We start from the raw sequence: 16,369 nt of genomic DNA, 5'->3' as shown, positions 1-16,369 counted from the left end.
GTACTATTTTTATTTCTCTTCAGAGAGGGAAAAATGAAAGCTAAAATCCTATCTTTTTCTTGAACTTAGTATTTTGTGGTGTCTATGTAGAGCTCTTAGTTTATCTTACATGCTGGATGAACTGTTTTTATTACATTGACATACACCACCTTGAAAAATATTTAATTAGTATGAATTCCTAAACATTAAAGTTATTACTATGAGATTAACTTTGTTTTCTTTCTTTGAAAGGAGGGGAAAATAATTAAAAAGAGTAGTGGGTTCTCTGGTAAGGGATTCAAGTTTGATGAAACAGAACAAGCTTTGGCTAATGAGAGGAAGAAGTTACAAAAAGCAGCTCTTGGTCTGCAAGATTCAGATGATGAGGATGCTGCAGTTGATGTAAGTACTGTTGTTCTCTCATTCTTAACTGAAGCAGTTATTTCTTTTGTACTGGAGGTCTTGCCATATGCTTATCAAGATAGACAATCATTGGAAATCTTCTTTACAAGAGGATGGTTCCAGAATAGTTTTGGAAAAATCTGCCTAGTGCATACCAATACCCCTCCTCTCAATATATAGACCACTCATTAGCACTTCAAAGGATGTGGAAGTCTTTTTTTTTTTTTTTTTTTTGAGATAGAGTTTCGCTCTGTTGCCCAGGCTGGAGTACAGTGGTGTGATCTCCACTCACTGTAACCTCCGCCTCCCAGGTTCAAGCAGTTCTCCTGCTTCAGCCTCCTGAGTAGCTGGGATTACAGGCGTCCACCATCACGCCTGGCTAATTTTTGTAGTTTTAGTAGAGACAGGGTTTCACCTTCTTGGCCAGGGTGGTCTCAGACTCCTGACCTCAAGCGGTCCGCCCTCCTCGGCCTCCCAAAGTGCTGGGATTACAGGTGTGTGCCACCTCACCCAGCCATGGATGTGAAAAGTCTTTAAGGAATCTTGTTTAACTTTGTTAAACCCAGAAGTTCCCCAACATATCTGATCACAGAACACTTTTGGACATATCATGTTAAATAAATTTAAGTTCAGAAAACAATGTTGGAAATCAGGAATTCAATCTGATCTTGTCATTAGGAAATGGACTCCAAGACAAGATGTTAGGTCCAGGACCACAGTGGGAGTTACAGTCAGGACCAGAACCCAGGTGTCCTATTAACCTTAAGCCATTTCTTTCTAGGATACCATACTAGTTCAAAAAATTAGCCCGGTGTGTCTTGCTCTGTCACCCAGGCTGGACTGCAGTGGCACAGTCTCAGTTCATTGCAACTTCTGCCTCCTGGGTTCAAGTGATTCTCCTGTTTCAGTCTCCTGGGTAGCTGGGATTACAGGCACCCGCCACCACACTGAGCTGATTTTTGTATTTTTAGTGGAGATGGGGTTTCACTGTGTTGTCCAGGCTGGTCTCAAACCCCTGACCTCAGGTGGTCCACCCACCTTGGCCTCCCATAGTGCTGGGATTATAGGTGTGAGCCACTGTGCCTGGCCAATAAAGTCTTTTTTTTTTTTTTTTTTTTAAGACAGAGTCTCACTCTGTCACCAGGCTGGAGTGCAGTGGCTCAATCTCGGCTCACTGCAACCTCCACCTCCCGGGTTCAAGCAATTTTCCTGCCTCAGACTCCCGAGTAACTGGGATGACAGGCATGCGCCCCATGCCTGGCTTATTTTTTTTTGTATTTTTACCAAAGATGGGATGTCATCATGTTGGCCAGGATAATCTTGATCTTTTGACTTCGTGATCCGCCCGCCTTGGCCTTCCAAAGTCTTGGGATTCACCTGGCCAAATTTCATTTTTTTAATTTATCTGTGACCATGTAACAAATCAAAACTTAACAGGTTAAAGCAATAAACATTTATTATCACATAGTTCCTGCGGGTCAGGAAATCAGGAGCAGTTTAGTCAGGTAGTTCTGGCTTAGGCGCTCATGGGATTGCAGTCATCTGCAGGCTTGACTGTTGCTGGATGATCTGTTTCCAAGATGGCTCATTCACTTTGATGTTGATAGGATGCCTCACAGTTTTTCACCACTTTGCCTGTCCTTACGCACGTGGCAGATGGCTTTCCCCACAGTGAGTGATCCAAGAGAGAGAGCAAAGAGAAAGCTTTTTAGTGCTTTTTATGACTAGTCTCTGAAATTATACAGTCACTTCCACTTTATTCTTTGTGGAGTTTGTTTTTCTCTTGTTTGTTTTGTTTTGGAGACAGAGTCTGACTCTGTTGCCCAGGCTGGAGTGTAAGTGGTGCGAACTCAGCTCACTGCAGCCTCTGACTCCCGGGCTCTAGCAATCTTCCCACCTCAACCTCCTGAGTAGCTGGTACTATAGGTGCACCACCATGCCCTGTTAATATATATTTTAAAATGTATTTTAGAGTTGAGGTCTCATTATATTGCCTAGGCTGGTCTCAAATTCCTGGGCTCAAGTGATCCTCCTGCCTCAGCCTCCCAAAGTGGTGGTATTACAAACATGAACCACCATGCCCAGCCTACTTTATTGTATTAGAAGGAAGTCATTAAGTCCAGCCCACACTCAGGAAAAAAGACTATTAAATAATTTGTAGCCATGTTTTAAAAACACCTGTCACTTTTTGACATTATGGTAGTTTTATCTGTGGTTTTAGTTGCTGTAGGTTAACCACAGTCTGAAACTATTACAGTGTTTTGAGACTACATTCATATAACTTTTATTATAGTATATTGTTATAATTGTCCTATTTTATTGTTAATCTCTTACTGTACCTAATTTATAAATTAAACTTTATCATAGGTATGTATGTATAGGAAAAAAACAATGTATGTCAGTGCGGTACTATCTGTGTTTTTAGGCATCTACTGAGGTTCTTGGAATGTATCCCATGTGTATAAGGGAAAACTGCAGTATTTTTAACTGTTTTTTAAAATCTCATGATAACATATGGTGATTGTTTCTTTGGGTGTTAAAATAACATATAATTTTATGAAAAATGTAAACAGTACTTAACATGAATAAAATCAACAGTAAGGTTAGCGTTACCAGCTAGCATTGTATACTTCCTCCATTCCTGATTTTATGAATTTGTTCAGATTGTAATACCATGAATGCTATTTAATTTAAAACAGTTTTACTCAGGTAAATGTTGAGTTTTAAAACTAGTTGATAACTAACCCCCTGCTGGTGTTTTTTGGGGGTTTTGTTTTGTTTTGTTTTTATGAGACAGGATCTCACTCTGTCAACCAGGCTGGAGTACAGTGGTGTGATCTTGGCTCACTGTAGCCTCGACCTCCTGGGCTCAGGTGATTCTCCACCTTAGCCTTCTGAATATCTAGGACTACAGGTATGTGCCACCATGCCTGGTTAACTTTTATATTTTTGTAGAGACAAGGTTTCGCCATGTTGCCCAGGCTGGTCTTGAACTCCTGGGCTCGAGTAATCCTCCTGCCTTGGACTCCCAAAATGCTGGGATTATAGATATGAGCCATTATGCCTGGCCATAACTAAAACCCTTTAATAGGTAATAAATGTTTTATTTATTTATTTATTTATTTATTTATTTATTTTTTTTGAGATGGAGTCTCGCTCTGTCCCCCAGGCTGGAGCATAGTGGCCGGATCTCAGCTCACTGCAAGCTCCGCCTCCCGGGTTTACGCCATTCTCCTGCCTCAGCCTCCCGAGTAGCTGGGACTACAGGCGCCTGCCACCTCGCCCGGCTAGTTTTTTGTATTTTTTTTTTAGTAGAGACGGGGTTTCACCGTGTTAGCCAGGATGGTCTTGATCTCCTGACCTCGTGATCCGCCCGTCTCGGCCTCCCAAAGTGCTGGGATTACAGGCTTGAGCCACCGCGCCCGGCCCAATAAATGTTTTAAGAAGAATCTAAGGCTGGGTGTGGTGGCTCCTAGCCTGTAATCCCAACACTTTGGAAGGCCAAGATGGGAGGATAGCTTGAGTCCAGGAGTTCAAGACCCTCCTAGACAACATAGTGAGACCCTGTCTCTATAAAAAGTTGTTTAAAAATTAGCTGGACATGATAGTGCACGCTGTGGTCCTAGCTACTTGGGAGGCCGAGGTGTGAGGAGCCTTTGAGCCTGGGAGTTAGAGGCAACCCTGTCTCAAAAAAATACAAAAGCTAAATGCACTGTTTTTATTTCAGTAAAAGAGCGTTATAAATTAACCAGTTGATTTTTAAGCCCTAAATAAGCTTTTCTGTGCATTTGAGATCTAGAAGATACAGCTTTATTAATCTAATGTAAATTTTTGAAGGGGCTTGTATTTCTGTAGTCAGTGATGTCAGTAGTCATTGTTGGGCAAAAGACATTTTTAAAAAGAAATGCACATAGCAGGCCAGGAGCGGTGGCTCACGCCTGTAATCCCAGCACTTTGAGAGGCTGAGGCGGGCAGATCACGGGGTCAGGAGATCGAGACCATCCTGGCCAACATGGTTTCCGTCTCTACTAAAAATTCAAAAAATTCGCTGGGCGTGGTGGCGGGCGCCTGTAGTCCTGGCTACTCTGGAGGCTGAGGCGAGAGAATGGCATGAACCCGGGAGGGGGAGCTTGCAGTGAGCTGAGATCACGCCACTACACTCCAGCCTGGGTGACAGAGTGAGACTCCGTCTCAAAAAAAAAAAAAAAAAAGAAATGCACATAGCAGTAGGGCTCACGTGATTCCTGTTAAAGCAAAGCTTTCATCATGGCACTTGCCTTGATGGGGAAACAACCTGCATTTCTTTGCTTTCTTGATTCAAAGGGATAAGGGAATAAGCCTTTTCTGGTTCAGTTAGCCAGTTTTTAAGGCAAATCCAGTTGGATTTTATGGGTTGGGAAGAGTTTTGAGAGCTTTGCCTTAGGAACATGTTATACCACTCCCCCTGAGAATTATTGACTATATTTTTAGTTGGCCACTGACCTTGAGTTATAGCCCTTTTTCCAGCCTCTTTCATTGCAGTATAATTTGGTCTCAAGGCCTGAGCCCTGGGGCAAGTCAGCTGCATCGTATTGGCTGTTCTGTCTTGACAGCACATGTTTCCTCATCTATTGAACAAGGATGAAGTTTCTGATCCTCTTAGGAGTCTGATGACGTGGTTCATGCAGTGTTGTTTCTCTGTTTTCTATTTTTCTCCCCACCATAGACGAAAATGAAACGTGACTTTTAACAAATAGGTGGTATATTATCCCACTGATCTGTGTGGTGGGATTTGTATAAATACAACTATCTGATTCCAGCCTTTTGGTGGAAACATTCCTTATTTATTTCTGTAGAATAACTTAATTTGGTATTTCTAGTTCAGTTTTTTACTAGTCCTTTTTTTCCTTTTGATCTAGATTGATGAGCAAATTGAAAGCATGTTTAATTCAAAGAAGAGAGTAAAGGATATGGCTGCTCCTGGAACATCAAGTGTTCCTGCTCCAACTGCAGGAAATGCTGAGAAATTAGAAATTGCTAAGAGATTGGCTCTCAGAATCAATGCCCAGAAGAATTTGGGCATCGAGTCTCAGGTATTAAGTAATTTGTTCCAAGTCTCAGTCAATACTTTTAAGAAGTTCTTTGATTTTACTTTTCAGGAATTATGTTGAGCACAAGTAAACAAATTGTCCTAGACATTGAGTTTGTGAGAATTTAACATTCTCAATACAGAGCTTTTTGATAATTGCATTTGGATGATTTCTCTAGTGCTATTAACTGAGGACTTTATGCCAATTCTAGAATTTCTGTTAGCCATAGGTAGTTTTATAGAGTAGTATTCTGATGGGTCTTAACAAAATCTTAAAGACGTATTAATAATTCTCTTTTTCTTTCTTTATCTGCTTTTGTTGGTTAGGTTATTGGGCACACAACTCCCTGGATATACAAACACCCAGTTACATGACAAATTAATATGGGCTTAAACAATGGAGAAACGTGATTTTTAAATATTTCACATGTTATCTTTTTCTTGGAAGCTTATTTGTTATTTTGAAGCTTTTGAGACTGTCATTAGCTATAATGTTTGTAATGTTGGGTTGGGTCATAGAGATGAAGGAGCTCAGTGATGGTAGTAGTACAAACATTCAAATTCGAAGGGAACTCCTAGGAGTTAGAGTATGCAGATGATTTTGGAAATATTTACTGTGTCTGACATCAAGAGTTAGCTAATTATCAACTACATCTCTATAATCTAGTAGAATATTTAATAGAGAGTTGAATGTTCTCCAGTTTTCTTATCCACAGGGAGATACTTTAAACTATATTATAAATATATATTGCTAAATCACACATATCAATGAGACTATGCCTTAGAAAGGTGTTTATTTATTAAACTTGCATACAAAGTTAGTAGCTTTTCAGAGAATAATTTGTGGTGGGGTCCCTACTCTTGTCTCTGCCCTCATTTGAGATTTAACTAAGTCTTCTTTAACTATAGGATGTGATGCAACAGGCCACCAATGCAATTCTTAGAGGTGGCACCATTCTGGCTCCCACTGTTTCAGCAAAAACCATTGCAGAACAACTTGCCGAAAAGATCAATGCCAAGCTCAATTATGTGCCTTTAGAGAAACAAGAAGAAGAGAGACAGGATGGTGGACAGAATGAATCTTTTAAGAGATATGAAGAAGAATTAGAGATCAATGACTTCCCACAGGCAAGTAACAGGTTTAAACCTTTTTTTATTGTGAAGTAGAATAGAAACTCTTTTTTTTTTTTTTTTTTTTTTGAGATGGAGTCTCACTCTTTCACCCAGGCTGGAGTGCGATTGCCGGATCTCAGCTCACTGCAAGCTCCGCCTCCCGGGTTCACGCCATTCTCCTGCCTCAGCCTCCCGAGTAGCTGGGACTACAGGTGCCTGCCACCTTGCCCGGCTAGTTTTTTGTATTTTTTAGTAGAGACGGGGTTTCACCGGGTTAGCCAGGATGGTCTCGATCTCCTGACCTCGTGATCCGCCCGTCTCGGCCTCCCAAAGTGCTGAGATTACGGGCTTGAGCCACCACGCCCGGCGAAACTCTTCTTTAGGAGGAAAAATCTCATCTTTAAAACCCATGAACATTTTAGTAGCTCTTTCACTTTTTACCTAAACGAAGGATATAACAATAGAAATTTGATTTTTATGAATATGTTCAAGGTACATTAGGCTCTAAATGAACTTATGATGCAGGTATGTATTAATAATCTTTGTTTTTTTTTTTTTTTGAGACGGAGTTTTGCTCTTACTGCCTAGGCTGGAGTACAGTGGTGCGATCTTGACTCACCACAACCTCTGCCTCCGGGTTCAAGCGATTCTCCTCCCTCAGCCTCCCGAGTAGCTGGGATTACAGGCATGCGCCACCATGCCCAGCTAATTTTTGTATTTTTAATAGAGACGGGGTTTCACCCTGTTCATCAGGCTGGTCTCAAACTCCTGACCTTAGGTCATCTGCCCACCTCGGCCTCCCAAAGTGCCGGGATTACAGGCATGCACCACCACGCCTGAGTAATTTTTGTATTTTTAGTAGAGATGGAGTTTCTCCATGTTGGTCAGCCTGGTCTCGAACTCCTGACCTCAGGTGATCCGCCATCTTAACCTCCCAAAGTGCTGGAATTACAGGCGTGAGCCACCACGCCCGGCCAATAGTGATCTCAGTATTGACCATAGGGCAGGGCATGGTGGCTCTCACCTAGGAATCTCAGCGCTTTGGGAGGCTAAGGTGGGCGGATCACCTGAGGTTGGGAGTTCGAGACCAGCCTGACCAACATGGAGAAATGCCATCTCTACTAAAAATACAAAAATTAACCTGATGTGGTGGTGCATGCATGTAATCCCAGCTACTCGGGAGGCTGAGGCGGAAAATCGCTTGAACCCGGGAGGCAGAGGTTGCAGTGAGCTGAGATTGCGCCATTGCACTCCAGCCCAGGCAACAAGACCGAAACTCTGTCTCAAAAAAAAATACTGACCATAATATGATACCAGCCAGCCTAGTCATTGTCAGCACTCCTGAATTTTTTTGTCCTGTTGTGAAGTGGTTTTTCTTTTCCTTACCTTTTCTTTTAGACTGCTAGGTGGAAAGTTACCTCTAAGGAAGCTCTGCAGAGGATCAGTGAATACTCTGAAGCCGCAATTACAATCAGAGGAACATACTTCCCTCCTGGTAAAGAACCCAAGGAAGGCGAGCGGAAGATTTACTTGGCTATTGAAAGTATGTATTGTTGGTTGTTTCAATCTTGAATTTAGATCAAGGTTAATGTAGATGTAATAAACACAAAGAGCATGCGAGGTAAATTCTAGAGAGAACTGGAAGTAAGGAACACCTCTGAAAAAAAAAAATCTCATGACATTTGAGGTCTTTATTTAGAAGAATTTCAGTACACATGCAAAGGTCAATGATCTGTTTGTGAGACTCAGTTTTGGCAATTTAGTCAAATTTGAAAAATAAAACAAAACTTATATTTTAAGGACTGACCTGTTTATGCTTCTGGTAAGTGGAATATTCTGGCCTAAGTTTAGGTTGGGAAGTAAATCAAATGTATTAGTCCACTTAATGAATGTTTATCTAGGCAAATATTGCCTGTGAAGTTATGCCCATGAAAGTTTATACCTTTAACAAAATAACAAGTAGACAAATACATTATCTAACAGCAACCAGGTTTGGTTTTTAACTTTATTTCATACATTCATTAATGAATTCATTCCAGAGGCAATTTCCATCTTTATTTATTTTGAGACGGTCTTATTTTGTCACCCAGGCTGGAGCGCGGTGGCACAGTCTCAGCCCACTGTAGCCTCAACCTTCTGGGCTCAAGTGATCCTCCCACCTCAGCACCCCTAAGTAGCTGGGACTACAGTAACGTGTCACCACACCTGGCTTATTTTTTTGTCTTTTTTGTAGAGAAGGGGTTGTGTTATGTTGCCCAGGCTGGTCTCGAACTCCTGAGCTCAAGGGACCCGCCCCCGCTCAGCCTCCCAAAATGCTAGGATTACAGTCATGAGCCATTGTGCCCAGCCTATTTTATTTTTTCTGATGTGTTACTCCGCTGCATAGTAGGACACCCTGTCACTATATGTTTTTGATTTTTGTTTTGTTTTGTTTTTTCCGCCAAAACGGAGTCTTGCTCTGTTGCCCAGAGCTGGAGTGCAGTGGCATAATCTTGGTTCACTGCAACCCCCGCCTCCTGGGTTTAAGCGGTTCTTCTGCCTCAGCCTCCCGAGTAGCTGGGATTATAGGCATGCGCCACCACGCCAGGCTCATTTTTGTATTTTTAGTAGAGACGGGGTTTCACCATGCTGGCCTGGCTGGTCTCGAACTCCTGACCTCATGGTCCACCCGCCTTGGTCTCCCAAAGTGCTGGGATTACAGGCATGAGCCACCGTGCCCTGCCTACTTTATTTATGTTTAATCTGAACATCTTTGTTACTGACATTTTAAGTGGTTTTTCTTTTTGTTTTCTGGCATCATATGTAATGGAAGCAAGACAGAACTAAACTGTTAGATAATAGAACCATCTGTTCTGGCTTCATTTCCTTGACACCATAGCATTGTTGTCAGTATAGGGTTCAGCGCTCTATCGCCCAGGCTGGAGTGCAGTGGCACGATCTTGGCTTATTACAACCTCCGCCTCCAGGGTTCACGCGATTCTCATGCCTCAGCCTCCCGGGTAGCTGGAACCACAGGCATGTGCTACCACACCTGGCTAATTTTTGTATTTTTGGGTAGAGATGGGGTTTCACCATGTTGGCCAGGCTGGACCTCTTACTTTTTGATTGTACTGTCTCCATTTGGAATTATTTTTAAAATCCGTAGCAGTGTTTTGCTATTTAGGACTTACATTAAGGTAAAATTCATATAGCAAAAGTTTGTCCATTTTAACCATTATACAGTTCAGTCTTCAGTGAAACTTACAGGATTCAGTGAAAGCAGTGCTTAGAGAGAAATTTTTAGCTGTAAATGCCTGCATTATAAAAGATCTCAGTTACTGCCTTTTCTGTGTTAATCTTTTCCTTTCCTTTCTCCTTTCCTTTCCCCTCTCCTTTCCTCTCCTCTCCTTTCCTTTCCCCTCTCCTTTCCTCTCCTCTCCTTTCCTTTCTCCTCTCTTTTCTCCTCTCCTCTCCTTTCCTCTTCTTTCCTTTCCTTTCTCCTTTCCTTTCCTTTCCTTTCCGAGACAAAATCTCACTCTGTTGTGTAGGCTGGAGTACAGTGGCACAATCTAGACTCACTGCAACTCCCACCTCCCGGGTTCAAGTAATTCTCGTACCTCAGCCTCCTGAGTAGCTAGGATTACAGGCACTCCCCACCATGCCCAGCTAGTTTTTGGTTTTTTTAGTAGAGATGAGGTTTCACCCTGTTGGTCAGGCTGATCTCAAACTCCTGACCTCAGGTGATCCACCTGCCTTGGCCTCCCAAAGTGCCGGGATTACAGGTGTGAGCCACTGCGCCCCACCGTGTCAGAGCAATATTTTCTTGTGTGCCATTTTGATTTACTCTTGTTTCTGGGTTTGTCTGGTTTTTTTTTTGAGATGGAGTCTCACTCTGTCGCCCAGGCTGGAGTACAGTGGCACAGTTTTGGATCATTGCAAGCTCCGCTTCCTGGGTTCACGCCATTCTCCTGCCTCAGCCTCCTGAGTAGCTGGGACTACAGGCGCCCGCCACCACGCCTGGCTGATTTTTTGTATTTTTTAGTAGAGACGGGGTTTCACCATGTTAGCCAGGATGGTCTCGATCTCCTGACCTCGTGATCCACCTGTCTTGGCCTCCCAAAGCGCTGGGATTACAGGCGTGAGCCACTGTGCCCGGCCAGTATTTTAACTGCTTGTCTTATAAAGAGGCAAATGAGAGACACGATTATTTGCTTTGAAAAAGGATTCTTTTCGTAATTCATTTATTAATTTAAATGCAATGTTTGCTTGGTATGGTATAGTTGATATATCAAACTTCAGCTTATGTGTAACTTTATCAGAACACATCTTTACTACCAAGTGATGTGAAGTGAGATATTCACTGATTCCACAGCTCTGATGTAGTTTTCCTTTCATCCAGAATGGTTCTGGTCATTTGTCTCCACCGTCAATTTACACTCAGGAAATAACATCTAATTTTTATAATAATCTAAGCAGGTCTCCCCAGTAAAAAGGCAACTTTGTTGAAAGCAAATCTTAAGAATAATCTAGAAATATAATGATAATGGCTGGGCACGGTGGCTCACGCCTATAATCTCAGCAGTTTGGGAGGCCGAAGTGGGTGGATCACAAGGTCAAGAGTTTGAGACCAGCCTGGCCAACATAGTGAAACCCTGTCTCTACTAAATACAAAAATCAGCCAGGCATGGTGGCGGGAGCCTGTATCCCAGCTACTCGTGAGGCTGAGGCAAGAGAATTGCTTGAAACCGGAAGGCAGAGGTTGCAGTGAGCTGAGATGGCGCCACTGCACTTCAGCCTGGGCAAAAACAGCGAAACTGCATCTCCAAAAAAAAAAAAAGAAATATAATGATACTGAATAAGAGCTAGGGTTTGGCAATTTAAATGATCTAAAGCTTTTAGAATTTTCAGAGGTAATTAGATTTTTTTTTTTTTTTTTTTTGTTTTTGTTTTTGTTTTTGTTTTTTTTTTTTTTGAGACGGAGTCTCGCTCTGTCGCCCGGGCTGGAGTGCAGTGGCGCGATCTCGGCTCACTGCAAGCTCCGCCTCCCGGGTTCCCGCCATTCTCCTGCCTCAGCCTCCCGAGTAGCTGGGACTACAGGCGCCCGCCACCTCGCCCGGCTAATTTTTTTGTATTTTTTAAGTAGAGACGGGGTTTCACCGTGTTAGCCAGGATGGTCTCGATCTCCTGACCTCGTGATCCACCCGTCTCGGCCTCCCAAAGTGCTGGGATTACAGGCTTGAGCCACCGCGCCCGGCCGGTAATTAGATTTTTTAAAGGATCATTTACTTTTTGAAACTCCAAACTCAACTAAACACTTAACAGGATGAAAATAGATGTTGCTACTGTGGAAGGAGCCTAGTGTCATCTGTTTCTAGTTCTGTAATTGGAGGGACCCCACTGCCTGGCTGGCTCCTTGGAGGCTCTGTTTGGGTCAGCAGCTCCAGGCATCCCACCAGGCAAAGGGAAGGAGAACAGAAAGGACTTACATGCCTAGTCAGCCTGTATAATTTATATAGCCTATTCCATGACTCTCTCTTTTTACTAGTGGAGAATCCCTTAAAAGCAGCCAGAGTTGTTTTAGGACCAATGAAAGGAAATGCCCTTTTTTTCATGGCTGCTTATAAACATATGTAACCTATTACAAGAAGTTACATAAGTCAGAATTTAAAGTGGTCGAAATTCTTGGGCTCTGACAAAAGTAGGAAAATTAATTTACCAGTTAAATCTAGGTGAGAGTGTCATTTTCCTTCTTTTTAAAGTTGCACAAAAGTATCAACAAACTTCCCACCAACTCGTACCAAGCAATGCATTTTCCTCCTAAATTTCATTTTTTGTTGTAATTTTCAGTCTGACTTGCGTCTTGATTCTTCCGTTTCTTTTCCCTTCTGGCACTCACCTTCCCCACATAGTTTTATAATGTTGTGGTTCGTGGCTAGTGGAGGTAGAGGATTTAAATTAGATATGTTGCTATGACTTCATAGCCATAGCCTTGATTCTTTCCTTCCTGTCGTGAAACTGTTTCTGCCTCTCTTTCTGTCTCTGTCTCTGTCTCTCTCTCGGGACAGAAAAGTTACTTATTTCTAATACGGGGGGACATTTTCTAATTTATTATAAATCTTTCCCTCATTTGTGTTTTTTTTTTTAATATACAAAATGATAAAAATATAGCTCTCTACATTGCAGACCCAGTGCTCCTTTTGTTCTTAGACATTTCAGTCTTTAGTTTTCTTTGATTAAGCTCTTTTTCTCTTCTCAGCGTGCAATGTGGTGCCTATCTGTACTTTCCTACTCACTGGCATTGTCTATTGGCTCCAGATTCTACCCAGCCTACCCTTGATGGCTCTCTGATCTCTGCCACTTCTAAACTTCTAGTCCATATTTCCATTGACCTCATTTATATTTTCAACTGGATGTCCAATGAGCACCTCAACTACAGCAATTTTAGAATTAAATTTCACCCAGTATCACTATCCAAAAAACACCTGTTTTTCCTCCTGGAATCAATATATTCTTTTATTACTTCTACCTTTTTTCACTTGCCAGCCAGCTCTTAATATCTTGTTTCTCTTTTCCACTGTTCACATCCCATCAGAAAAAATATCTTGTCCATTCTACCTCAAAAATGTGCTCTTGTGATGGTATAAATACAATATTGTGAGAACACTAAAGAAGAAAACACTTAACTGCCTCGAAGAGTCAGGAAAAGCTTCCTAAAAATGGTATTTAAAAGTGAATTTAGTAAACTACTTCCTATTCATCCTGTTGTAATGTCTTTACAAGTTTGTTTTACTAATCTGTACGCTTTTAAAGAGCATGAATTTGTTCTTTATATATTAAATCTCTCACAGTATGTGAGAGGCAAGTGCTTAATTTTTGTGAAATTAATAACTGTGAATGAATGTCTGCAGCCTGCCTCATCTAGTCAGCTATCTTGCCGTGTTCTTTCACACATTTTCCAACCAGGCTACACTTCTCTTACTCTTCAGTAATTAAGCATGCTTGTCTTAACTCTGTACCACTACATATGTAATTCTCCTTGCAAAATACTCTTCCTGGTATCTTTCCTCCCTCCAAATGGCTAGTCCTCCTTTCATTTTAAAGATTTTGTTCGTACGTCACCCTTCTGAAACATTTGCAGACTTCAGTGTAAATAATAAATGTCTAATAAATACTTGCTAAATGAATAAACCAAGGAAGTTATATTTCCCTGTAGCCTTCTCTTACTATCTTCTGGACAAATCGCTAATAGTCTTTTTATTCCACTCTTTTTAGTTACCATACTAGGAACTCTTAACACATAATATGACCTCAGTGGTTACATTTGAAACTCTGAAAGTAATCAAAATAATAAGCAGCCATTATATAATGTGGGTAATGTTCCACCAGGCATTAAATGGCCATCTTGGCAGGCAGTACAATGTTTCTAAAAGTCACCTACAGTGTTTCTTCCTGGACCTCCGTGATATAGGTAAACACAGTGTAATTTTAGTAATGTGAATAATATGCTTTCCACTCAATCACCAGGTGCCAATGAACTGGCTGTGCAGAAAGCAAAGGCAGAAATCACCAGGCTCATAAAAGAAGAGCTGATCCGGCTGGTGAGTGAAAACCTTAAAGTTTCATTTGTTTTGTTTTAATAAGTGTTTTATTGAAATATAAATACAAGTACGCAAATCATAAACATATAGTTTGATGAATTTTCACAAAGTAATAAGCATACCAGTGTAATCACTACCCAGATCAAGAAATAAAAAACATTACTAATATCCCAGAAGTCTTCTCCGTGTCCATTCTTATCACTATTCATCTCCCCGCAACAAAACTGTACCTTGAATTTTTTTTTTTTTTTTTTTTTTTTTTTTTTGAGACGGAGTCTTGCCCTGTCATCTGAGCTGAAGTGCAATGGCGCGATCTCGGCTCACTGCAACCTCCGCCTCACCCTCCTAAGTAGCTGGGATTACAGGTGCCTGCCACCACACCTGGCTAATATTTTGTATTTTTAGTAGAGACGGGGTTTCACTATGTTGGCAAGGCTGGTCTCGAACTCCTGACCTCATGATTCACCTGCCTCGGCCTCCCAGAGTGCTGGGATTACAGGCGTGAGCCACCGTGCCCAGCCCCATATTGTGAATTTTAAAATCATAGATTAGTTTTCCTTATTTTTGAACTCCACATAAGTGGAATCACGTGTTTAAACCTTTTGCATCTAGTTTCCTTCAATCAACATTTTGAGGAGATCGGTCCGTGTTATTGCATGTAGCAATAATTCACTCATTTTCATGGCCATATAATATTTATATGAATGTATAACAGTTGATTTATATTTATATATTTGATTTGAGGGCTATTCTTTTTTTGTTTTTATGAATAACACTTCTGTGAACATTATTCCATGTGCATTTGGAATATATTAGCATGATTTTTTCTTGGGTATATACCTTGGAGTAGAATTGTTAATTATAGGCTAGGTATTGCCAGATAGTTTTCCAAAGAGGTTACATCAATTCACACTTAATCAAGCAGTGTATGAAAATTACAGTTGTTCTACATCTTTGCCAACACATGGTGTTGTCAGTGTCTTTAAACTTAAACAATGACTTAATTTGATTTTGGGAAAAGCCCTTTACAGACTGCCTTTGCAGTGGAGGTAGATATGTCCTTGTGTCTTTAGTGCCGGTTGCAGCTTATGAACACTCCCTACAGTGTGTACATTTCCTTTGAAAGGAAACGTTGTCTTTTCTCTAAGGGTACTTCTGAGAGCTTTTCTAAAACTCCCCTCAGAGAGCATTCCTTTTTTTGGCGGGGGGGTTAGAAGTTTAATGAAAAGAGGGTTCAGAAAACAGGAGGGAAAAAGTAAAACAGCTGTTCAATCACGTGCTTAAGACTATTTCAACAAGGAGTGATAGAAAAGAATCTTGTGCCCATAGATGCTACCACCATTAAGTTGATTTCAAAACATAGTTGTTAAGGAATAGTTAAGTGAACAGAGAAATCATTAGTTATTGAATAGTTTTTCCTTTCTCAGTGCAGTAATATTAACATTTAAAATTTTAAATAACCAATAGTTTTACAAGTTAGCAAAAGAAATGATCTTAAATATTTCCCTTTTGGGTTTGTTTGGTTGGTTGGTTGGTTTTTTGTTGTTGTTGTTTGTTTTGCTTTCTCTGATGACATATCTTTTATTTCCTATTACAGCAAAATTCATACCAACCAACAAATAAAGGAAGATACAAAGTCTTATAGACATCCGGAAAAAAGATTTTTACCTGTGCTGGTCTATGATAGATGTGGCAGTTGCAGTCTGCAGTTTACAATGTATTGTAAATTAAGATTTTTTAAAATTCTGTCTTGCTGATTTTTTTTAAATACAAGAAACTAGTATTTGGTAAAGAAATCTGTCCGTAAGTACCCCCACAATCAATCAAACTATATTTAAAGCCGGCCTGTTTTCAGAGTGTGATGTCCTTTAATGTAAACTTAAATATCAATATTTTAAATGTCCGGATAATATTCTAGAGGTTTAAAAAATGGAAATATTTGAACTTTCTATTGAAGACAATAAAGTACACAAGTCGTTAAGGGGCTATTCACTTTATCCTGTACTTTCAATGAAATTGTGATCATTTCCTAAGAAAAGGTAAAATTCACTATCTTATTTTGTGTCCCCACCTTGAGCTTAAATGTTACATGACTCTGTGGAACAATATGAACTGGATTTAAGAATGTTATAATAGAAGTCTTACAAAATAGGTTGAGAGTTTTTGTTTCAATTTTTATTATCATAAATGGGCAAAAAGTAGTTGGACTAATTTCGGTTTTTATACAAGT

At 40.7% G+C, this 16,369-nt stretch overlaps 1 protein-coding gene across 1 annotated transcript in view; it reads left to right on the top strand.

The window, feature by feature from the left end:
* LOC105467133 (DEAD-box helicase 46) overlaps window positions 1-16,120 on the top strand; it is a 74,468-nt gene extending 58,348 nt beyond the window's left edge. Inside the window, exons 18-23 of the mRNA XM_011716549.3 lie at window positions 232-381; window positions 5,280-5,453; window positions 6,359-6,577; window positions 7,961-8,105; window positions 14,066-14,139; window positions 15,737-16,120. Of these exons, the coding sequence (XP_011714851.1) occupies window positions 232-381; window positions 5,280-5,453; window positions 6,359-6,577; window positions 7,961-8,105; window positions 14,066-14,139; window positions 15,737-15,784 (810 nt within the window). The 3' untranslated portion in view covers window positions 15,785-16,120. The remainder of the gene's footprint in view (window positions 1-231; window positions 382-5,279; window positions 5,454-6,358; window positions 6,578-7,960; window positions 8,106-14,065; window positions 14,140-15,736) is intronic.
* Window positions 16,121-16,369: the final 249 nt, after the last annotated feature.

This window comes from Macaca nemestrina, chromosome 6 (genome assembly GCF_043159975.1).
Source record: "Macaca nemestrina isolate mMacNem1 chromosome 6, mMacNem.hap1, whole genome shotgun sequence".
Taxonomy (NCBI): domain Eukaryota; kingdom Metazoa; phylum Chordata; class Mammalia; order Primates; family Cercopithecidae; genus Macaca; species Macaca nemestrina.
Note: the sequence above shows the minus strand (reverse complement) of the source record. Positions and strands in the feature narration are given on the sequence as shown.